Genomic DNA, 10,378 nt, shown 5'->3' on the forward strand with positions numbered 1-10,378 from the left:
TTTATTGAAAATTTAAAAACATTGTGGGCTACTTCCACTTTCTTTTCTTAATATTTATTTAATAATTTAATTATTTAATTATATAAAAATTCTATAATAATAATATATAACTTTAATTGATAAAGAAAACAAAATAGTTCATATAATAGATATAGCAATACCAAATACCCACAATATAACCAAACCACCACTAACCACCGTGGTACTGTCTAGCACAAGTGTTATTCCGAAACACTTACATCAAGCCCTCAAAACCATAGATTTACCTGATAACACATACTACACCATGCATAAATGTGCTATATTAAACACTTGGCGAATTGTCAGAAAGTTTCTACAGGACGACGCCGACTTAAATTAATATAACATAGTGAAGTACTCTTGGCTTCGGGCCGCAGACTTCACTTACGTATTGTAATTTGTAAAAGTTACTTTGGTAAAGTTTTGAGAAATCAAAAGAAAAAAATAACAAGAATAATATTAACAATGACCATGCAAAATATACATATGTCATCACTAACTTGGACATGTCGATTGCAATGAACGTAAAAAAAATTCTAACAAGTAAAGCATATTACACTGTTCAAGAATATTTAGATGATAAGCATGTATGGAATTAATGTCTATTGAATGTAATGCAGGATAGCTGCCAACTGAATGTAATAAATTGTACCATTGACTTTGAAAAGAGCAACTGTTGAGTTTCTTGCCGGCTCTTCTCAGCAGAACTGCCTTCCGAACCGGTGGTAGCTTTTTGTTTATGTGTTCATTCGACGATTCAAAAGTGCTTATAATAAGTTTATTTGAATAAAGAATATTTTGAATTTGAATTTTGAAAAATGGTGAAAGATATTTTGTATATACAGTGTAAACTCCATGTAACGTCACTCGATTTAACGACAAACTCTCTAAAGCGTCGAAATCAATTGGCTTTGGTTGGTTTAGTTTGTATTCCATACAATGATACACTCTACATAGCATCACACCCACTCTCAATAACGACAACAATTGAGTAATAAAAAGTACCTTTTAAGTTGCTAAAATTAGTAAAAACTGCGCATCTGTATACGTTCTTTTGTCGCTTTATTATCCTAGCCCGCAATAAACCTTTACTGTCGGCATCATGCATACGGAATTTTCTAAGAAATTCGTTCTTTTGTTTACAAATTGGGATTGCTTGCACGTGTAGACTGTAATTGTTAACGATGACTAATAAGTAGGAGTCATCGATTATCTATACGTTATCATATTCTTAGTTGCTCACAAACTTTCAAACTGTAAACATGGCTAGTAAAAGAAAATCACTGTGTATTGACGAAAAAGTTTTACTGATACGCGCTATAGAAACGGGAGAGAAGATAAGTGATGTTGGCAAACGCTTTGGATTTAGTCGCTCTACCGTGTCCACAATATGGAAAAATAAAGAAAAAATTCTCCAAGCTGAGAGCGAGGGAAAATCTTCCAAAAAATTAAAGAAACCTAAATACGAAGATTTGGATGAAGCTATACTATCATGGTTTCACCGACAACGCCAGAATAATATGCCTATCTCGGGGCCACTTGTGAAAGCTAAGGCGGAGAATTTTGCTGAAGAACTTGGTTTAACTTCTTTCAAAGCATCAGAAGGATGGCTCGGAAAATTCAAGCAACGTCATCATATCAACTATGGTAAAATAAGTGGCGAAGCACGAAGTGTTGATACGAATGTGACTCATGATTGGATTACTAGAGTGTGGTCCAAATTCATAGAAAAATACGCGCCAAGTGACATTTTCAATGCTGATGAAGCAGAAATTTTTTATAAGTTGACTCCAGATAAAACTCTGAAGTTTAAAGGGGAAAAGTGTGTAGGAGGAAAGATTTCCAAGGAACGTATTACGGTGCTTGTGGCTGCTAATATGGATGGCACAGAAAAAAAAAGCTAATGGTAATAGGTAAATCGAAAAATCCGCCCTGTTTTAAGAACATTACAAAATTGCCAGTGACGTATAAAGCTAATAAATCAGCTTGGATGACCAGTCAACTTTTTGAAGAAGAAGTGCGAAGGTGGGACGCAGAATTAAAGGGACGAAAAATTTTACTTCTTGTTGACAACTGCCCTGCCCATCCGTTTATATCAAATCTTCAAAACATAGAGTTGGCATTTCTTCCTCCAAATACGACTAGTATCTTACAGCCAATGGACCAGAGTGTGATTAAAAGCCTCAAGGGTCACTACAGAAGGAAATTATTGATGGAGCTAGTCGAATCTGAAGGTAAAACTTCTGTTAATATGCTGCATGCAGTAAATTTTTTATCTAAAGCCTGGGAAGAAGTGACACCTACAACTATACAGCATTCTTTTCGACATGCTGGACTTTGTATCAATTCTACGAATGATGACGTGGAAACAGAACCTGAGTTTGATAGCGACGACGACCTTCCATTAACTGAGTGGATTCAACAGGTCAACATGGCAGGAAATACGGTAAATTTTCAAACCTACATCGAAGTAGACAACTGCCTGCTTACAACGGCTTCACTCACAGACACAGAAATTTTAGATTCAGTGAGAAAAACTGAGGATCAAGAACAAGGAGATGAAGAAGATGAGACGGATGAGCTTGAGCCTCCACCGAGCATTGAAGAAGCTCTGAAAGCAGCTAAATTATTGGAAAATTACTTCCTTTATCACCAAAATGCCTCAATATCACAAGATATGGATAAAATAATTAAAAACATACAACAAAATTACTGGTGCAGCAAAAGACGTCAGACAAAAATAACAGAATATACGCAATAGCGTTCAAATAAGATTCTTTTATAAGGTATAACTACTAACACCAGACTGAAATAAACTTTTTCTTTTTCTAATTCTGATTTTTCTTCTCTCCATTTAATGACCACTCTCTATAACGCCATAAAATGCACAGTCCCTTCAGTGTCGTTATATAGAGTTTACACTGTATTTTCTTATGCACGGGATGCCTAATCATCTTATCTCGGGATTATGTACGGTTTACATACAGATTTTTTATATTGCCGAAAACGCGACTTTGTTCATGATGCATATACAATAAATAATATTGCATTAATAAAAATATTTCGTTTACATACCTTAAGTAAAAACAAAATATGATGTAGAAAATTAAAAATGTTAACATTTTTTAAGTTTTAGATATTTAATTTTTTGTTTGTACTACTTAACCGTAAGTTCTCTTTGCTAAGCAAAACAAAATATCTTAATATCTCCTGAATTGTTTCCTGAACTTTTCATAATGATAATCATCTGTGGCCCTTTCACCTTTCGCTTTTTTTACAATTTTATTAACACTTTCCTCTATTACGTTTGTTTTCATATTGTTAGTTTCCGGTTTTTCTACTTTTTTCTTTTTCGCATTGACATTATCAAGATTGAACCTATTATGTTGAACGAAATTTACAGCCATGTTGGTCGGTACAAACTGCGATGGTCCGTCTTTCTTGTTGTGTCGTTCCCATAGTAATTTCATTTTAGCTTCTTCCGTTGCTTCTATATTTTTTATCTTTGCGTCAATACCTAGATCAACTTCAGGAATACCGCTAAGCATTTGATTGGACAGCATTTCTTCGGATCTGTGAGCAGAGGATACTCTCAGATGTTCTGGTAATGAAAGTAACGCAGCTTCTTCGGGAGGCAAATATTTCAATGAGTCAATGTCGTCAGATTCTTTTTTGTTTTGATCCGATCCTTCTGTGAACAAAGAATAAAATAATGTATACTAAAAAACTCGTTCATAATAAATAACTTTTTTTCTATATAAATGTAACGAAAATCAGCGATCAGAAAATCAACGACATGTGTGTCAGCCATGTGTTGCATTTTTGTTCCTTTTCTACCAACATTATTATTATTAACTACATTTAAACTATGATAAATAGAATATTTTTCCTTTTTAAGAAAATAGTCTGGAATTGTTTGAGTTCCAATATCTTGTATTGGCAGAGTGTTCCTAACTAAGGTTTAGCAGATTCCTGTCATTTGGCAGATTTGGCTTTTAAATTTTGACAATGGCAGATAACGTCAGCACTATTTTAGGAGATTTGAAGGATTTCACGAAAAATCGTATCAGTAATAATAATAATCGTATTTTTTTTACTTTTACGCTGTATCATGCATGAAGCTGGGTAGACAGAGGGAGACTAGTGTTAAAACACTCCACTCCCCACTTTCCGTGGAATTCCGCGCTTTGCCTTACCTTAAAAGCATAAACATATTAAGACATTATAAACTTGTTGACATAGCTTGCACATTTGCATTAAACGAATTTTGCAAATTGCAATTGCCTCAAACTTTTTTTTGGTCACAGATTTTGAAAGACATAAATATTTCATTAAAAATCTTGTGTAAGTTTTGTTGATAAAATATATAAACTTAAATATTTTTACAACTTAAAGTGTTATTCCACACTTAGGAAAAAAAACACTATATAAGAAATCATAACAATTTGAATGTAGCAAGATTGGAACCCGCACATTTTGAAAACCATACAAGTGCTCTGACCAGTGAATCATATAACATGTCATATATAAAGTCAAAGTTTGTTATATAGATTTAAATGTAGGTACTTATTTGCTTTGTTAAATAATAAAGGGAATTTAAGTGGGTAAGTTGAAATTATATATGACAAGTCAGTTCGTGTCAGGCTACCTAGCCAATACAATACTTATTCAATGAACTCAGTGTTTTATTTACGTTACATATATAATATTGGCGACGAGAAGTTAAAAATTATACAAAATGGATAAAAAAGCTATAAGATTTGAAGAATACAATCCAGACTCGGCTAACTGGGACAGTTACATAGACCGATTGAAGTTTTGTTTCGAGGCAAATGGCGTCATCGTGGACAATGTTAAGCGTGCTAATTTTTTCAGTGTGTGGTTCGCGAGTGTATGATACTTTGGTTGCGTTGATTACGCCTAGAAAAGCAACCGATGTGACTTTTACCGAAATAGAAGCAATTCTAAGTAGGCATTACAGTCCTACTCCAAATGAAATTACAATGTCATATAAGTTTTATAAACGGGAACAAAAACGCGGTGAATTAGCTTCAGACTTTATTGCAGATGTGAGAAAACTTAGTGCCAAGTGTAATTTTACAGACTTAGAAAGAATGTTCGCGACAAACTCGTGTGTGGTATGAGTGACAGTAGATTACAATACGAACTATTAAAACGCGACAATTTACAGTATCAGGACGTAGTGAGTGCAATGTTAGCATCAGAAAGTGCAGATCGTGATGTGCGCATGATACACGGTACCGCGGGCATCAACAGCGGCGCCGTTGCGGACGTGAGGGTGCGCGCCGGGACATCGCAAGACGACGCCGGCGAGCCGATGGACGTTAACGCCGTACAAACGACAGTGTCTAATCGGTTGTGTTACCGGTGTGGGAACCGACACGCGGGAGAATGTTGTTTTGTCAACGCAATTTGCCGATTTTGTAAGAAGCGAGGGCACGTTGAAAAAATTTGTATTAAAAAGAAAAAGTCTAACCAGAAGGACGTTAATTTCACACAGATTGAAGATAATGGAGATCTATTAAATGGCATTTACAATATGCAGAGTGCTACGCGGGTGCCACCTTACGAAGTTGATATTTTTATTGCTGACATGCCCGTGCGGATGCAAGTCGATACGGGGGCTAGTTTCTCTCTCATCAACGAGCGCACATGGAGTGTGCTCTGCAGTCACTTGCCGCGGAAGCGATTTGTTCCACACAAAGCTACGGTATTAGAGCCTTTACATCGTTTATTGGACGCGAAAAGTAGTTGGAAATGGTCAAAAGTAGAGCAGAGTGCATTCGAAACAGCTAAAAGTTTACTTACCTTCGATGTAACCTTGGTACATTATGATGTTAATAAACCATTAATACTCACCTGTGACAGTTCAGAGTATGGAGTTGGGGCAGTATTATCTCATGAAATGGAGGATATGGAAGAACGTGCAATAGCAATGGCATCTAGAACTCTTCATTCACACGAAAGGCGTTATTCGCAACTTGATAAAGAGGCAGCTTCTATTATGTTCGGTATAACAAAATTTAATAATTACCTGATGGCAAGGCGTTTCCGTATAGTTACGGACCATAAACCTCTACTTGGCATTTTCGATCCTAAAAAACCTATGCCAACTATGCTCTCGCCTCGACTAACTAGAATTGCTATTGCATTGACTGCACATAATTATGAAATAGTATACAAACCTGGATGTCAAATTGGATATGCCGACAGTCTTAGTAGATGGCCTCAGCCAGTGGCCGAACAACCAGAGCAAAGTTTGAGTGATATTTTATTAATGGCTGAAGCACCAGCTGATTTTCCTTTTGATGCCGAACGCGTTGCTTTAGCAACAAAACAAGACAAAACTTTATGTCAAGTGATGCACTATATAAAGCATGGGTGGCCAACAAAAATTAATGACAAATGTCTCCGTCCATTTTGGTTACATAAATTTGAACTATCACTGCAAGATGATTGCATACTTCTCGGTTGTCGTGTATTTATACCGAGTGCACTTAGACAACATGTATTACAAGTTCTACATAAAGCACATTCAGGAATAGTTCAAACAAAGTCAGTTGCTCGGAGTTACGTGTGGTGGCCAGGTCTCAATGAAGATATTGAATTAATGATTGGAAGTTGTTCGAAATGCTTAGAAAATTGACATATGCCTCCTAAGGTAGTGCATGAGTGGATTACGCCCACAAGACCCTGGTCAAGGATCCACATTGATTGGGCCGGACCATATAAGAATAAATATTTCTTGATCATGGTGGATGCATACTCCAAATGGCCTGAAGTGTTTGTGGTAAATAATACTACGTCTGCAACAGCCATTAGCTTATTAAGATCAGTATTTGCAACCCCTGGTTTGTGTGAAGTGTTAGTATCAGACAATGGCCCTTCTTTTACATCAAATGATATGCAGAATTTTTTGAAGGCCAATAATATCAGGCATGTAACGACAGCACCTTACCACCCAGCTACTAATGGTTTGGCTGAGAGCATGGTTCAAACGATAAAAGGAAAACTCAATAAAATGGATAACTTATCGTGGGCTGTTAAAATTCCTAATTTGTTACTAGCTCTTAGGAGTACACCATGCGTAACAACTAATAAAAGTCCATCAGAATTACTAATGAAGAGGCGTCTGCGTACTCTATTAGATACTTTGCATCCAGATAATTTGAGAAATACAAAAAATGAACAGGAAATTTATAATAATAATCAAAAGAAACCCCGTCAAACTAATGTAAATCAGAAAGTAATGTATAGAAATTACAACCAAACTGGTCCAAGGTGGCTTCCTGGGGTAATTAATGAAAAGTCAGGTCCATCTAATTATAAAGTGAAGACGAGTGAGGGGACGATTATTAATAGACATATTGACCAGTTAATTAAAATGACTCCAGCAGCAACTCAAACTGAGAGAGAGGTAAATGATAATCGTGAACATTTATCACCAAATATAACTACTGAGAATATAGATGTAGATATGGATAAAGATATGGATGATATCAATGGTAACAAAGAGGACGAGAATAGTCAGGTAGAGGAAGAAATCATTGCTATACCAGATGCCACAGAATGGGCTGAAATGTTAGGAATTCCTAGTACTTCAGATAGCACAGGAAAAATAAAATATAAGTTTAGTGTACGTGCAAAGTCACCATATCAGAGGCCGCAAGTAGTTGAGAATGCTCATTGTTTAAATTGATTGTTATTATTGTATATGTTATTTTGTGTTGATTTTTAAATTATTGTAAAGCTATCTTATTGGGGAGGTATGTCATATATAAAGTCAAAGTTTGTTATATAGATTTAAATGTAGGTACTTATTTGCTTTGTTAAATAATAAAGGGAATTTAAGTGGGTAAGTTGAAATTATATATGACAAGTCAGTTCGTGTCAGGCTACCTAGCCAATACAATACTTATTCAATGAACTCAGTGTTTTATTTACGTTACATATATAATATAACATTTTCATCAAACTATGTCAAAATTCTTATCACTATTGATAATGATATTCAGAGAAGAAGCTAGTAGATAATTATGAGTATCATGGCATTTGCTGATGGAATTCTATGAAGCAATTAGAAGTTCCTTAACCTGAATAATCCTTTATTACCTTGTAATGATATAATATTGCTGAATTGGTTACCCCTAAAAAAATAATGTCTGCGGGGTAGGCAGTAACCTAACAATCTTGCAAAATATTATTTTGTTAGATGTAGCAGGAGGGCAAACCATCATTGAAATTTATTTTCATTGTTTTTCAACATTTATCATTACTTATTTACACTGTATCCAACCAAACGTTAAGACACTCCACTGCCATCATTTAGCCGAATCGAGACATTGTGTATTATGTGGTGGAACTCAATGTCACAGTTTACCTTTTTACCAGAGTGAAGGAATTAAAATAAACAAATACTTGATTTCCCAAGTGACAAACTCACAACTGTCAGTTACAGACACACACCTGTGCCCCTGCACAACAAAGACCTCGAATTATAAGTAATTTGCATGTATTCAACAAAACTAAGAAGTTACTAGAATTTAGATGTATACAATATTATGAAAAACTAAGCATTGAAAGCAGATAATTTCTTTGGTAATTAAACAAATATAGAAATTTATAAAAGGAAGAATGTTAAATATTTATTTAAATTTATATTATTTTTAATTTAATTTAATTTATTTATTTAGAATAGAAAATATTCAGTTTTCAGCAGAATTCAGCAGAAAGTGGGGAACAGAGTGATGGTTTGACTCTGACCTTTCAAGTAATTGGCTCAACGAATGACAATTTCACAATTTCAACATATTACTACTGAATTTGAATTGCAATTAATTCTTTTTATTTAGTTACTAAGTTAAATTTTTAATGAATTATTTTTAAGTCCTCCTTTATGGTAGCAAGACAAAGCAACGGATTGAGTTGCACCGCTTTAATAAGGTTACAAAACTTTTTGCACTAACTAATTATAATAAGCAAAAATGAAACTTACCTTTCCTTTTAGCTAGTTGCTCTTCAATATATTTCATCATCTCTTCATCTTCATCACGCTTATTTGTTTCAGCAGAAAATTGAGTCCCAATACCTGTGTCATATGCATCATCTACTTGCTTAACCTTTCCACTTTTTAAGGCCTGCATATTTACCATTCCTCCAGACTTAACATTATAAGGATCTTTACAAGTTACTTCTTCTACTAAAGACGTCTTTTGGCCAGTAGCCAAAGCAATAACACTAACGCCGTTTGGTCTTTCTCGAAGTTTTTGGATTTCTTTAGTTTCCTGCAACCTGGCTAAATTCAACTCTTCATCTTCCGATTCACTTTCTTCCTTGATCCTTTGTCGCAGATTTTTCTTTTTCACAGGCTTAAATTTTATTCCTTGAGCGGCAATAGATAGATCCTTTGAATCATCCATTCCTACTTACTAATAATAAAATTACTGCTATTTTATGTATTAAATATTATACGTATAGCTTTCACTATAAAACAAATAAAAGTACTTTAGTATTTTTTCGCCAACATTAAAAATGTCATATAATATTTCACAAATCACAAGCAAAGAATAATGAACACAGAAGCACAGAACACATTTACTCAATTGATAATGAACAACGGATAAATGCACCATAGAGTAGACGCATAATTATATTATTTATAGAGTGCACCCACTATGGTTATGGATATATTGAATAATTTGTAAAGACTGTTAGATATAGCAATTAATATTTACATGTAATAATAATTTAATTTTAGGAATTGATTATGTGAGTCATAATACCCTTGCAATTCACACAACAAAACTTTAAGAAAACACATTGCAATGGTGACAACCTAACAATTTAACACGTAATAACTAAGTGTTACTTACAAAAAAATCTGTTTATTTACTGGCAGTAAATACTAAAAGACTAAGTAATAGTCCATTTCTTTGGTTGTAGCTTGTGAGTTGCGAGAGCTTGTCGCCGATCCGGATCGGCGTCGGTTAACGGTTTGTGAACACAGATGATAGATCAAATTCAAAAAAAGTTTACAGCAAACGCTTGAGAGGTGCTTGTACGCTTACAGCCTTACACGTTTGGCGAGTTACCACAAGCGTATAATATAAACCACGTTAACATTTGTCACTCAGCACTCTGTCGTCACTCATTACATTATTTGTATAATCTATGATGCATGGCCACAGACAAGATATAGTCCTAAACATATTTTATGTACAACGTATGTTTATTGATATATAGTATAATTATGTTCCTTGTATACTATACTCTATTTAAATTATTTATTATTATAAAAATAAATCTTGATATATACTGTAATTTATTAATAATTATA

At 34.4% G+C, this 10,378-nt stretch overlaps 1 protein-coding gene across 2 annotated transcripts; it reads right to left on the reverse strand.

Annotated features, from left to right (window-relative positions):
* Window positions 1-2,859: 2,859 nt before the first annotated feature.
* On the reverse strand, window positions 2,860-10,190 carry LOC146533084 (splicing factor C9orf78). 2 transcript variants are annotated; one of them, XM_085196478.1, is made up of 3 exons: window positions 9,915-10,190; window positions 9,038-9,470; window positions 2,860-3,712 (listed from the first exon to the last, which is right to left on the reverse strand). In XM_085196478.1, the coding sequence occupies exons 2-3, from the start codon at window positions 9,459-9,461 to the stop codon at window positions 3,222-3,224; spliced, it is 915 nt and encodes a 304-aa protein (XP_085052604.1). In that variant the 5' UTR covers window positions 9,462-9,470; window positions 9,915-10,190; the 3' UTR covers window positions 2,860-3,221. The 2 variants fall into 2 exon arrangements, with proteins under 2 accessions (XP_085052604.1, XP_085052603.1); XM_085196477.1 differs by having other exon boundaries at window positions 9,038-9,525; window positions 9,915-10,189.
* Window positions 10,191-10,378: the final 188 nt, after the last annotated feature.

The sequence above is a fragment of the Heliconius melpomene genome, chromosome 13 (genome assembly GCF_056956725.1).
Source record: "Heliconius melpomene rosina isolate 202511_hmr_F chromosome 13, ASM5695672v1, whole genome shotgun sequence".
Lineage (NCBI taxonomy): Eukaryota > Metazoa > Arthropoda > Insecta > Lepidoptera > Nymphalidae > Heliconius > Heliconius melpomene.

What these genes read in the sequence shown, in the direction of transcription:
- LOC146533084 (XM_085196478.1), bottom strand. Translation starts at nt 9,461, where the DNA reads ATGGATGATTCAAAGGATCTATCTATTGCCGCTCAAGGAATAAAATTT. An exon ending in GCAACTAGCTAAAAGGAAAG is followed by an intron (nt 3,713 to 9,037) that starts GTAAGTTTCATT and finishes CTTTGTTCACAG; the next exon opens with AAGGATCGGATCAAAACAAA.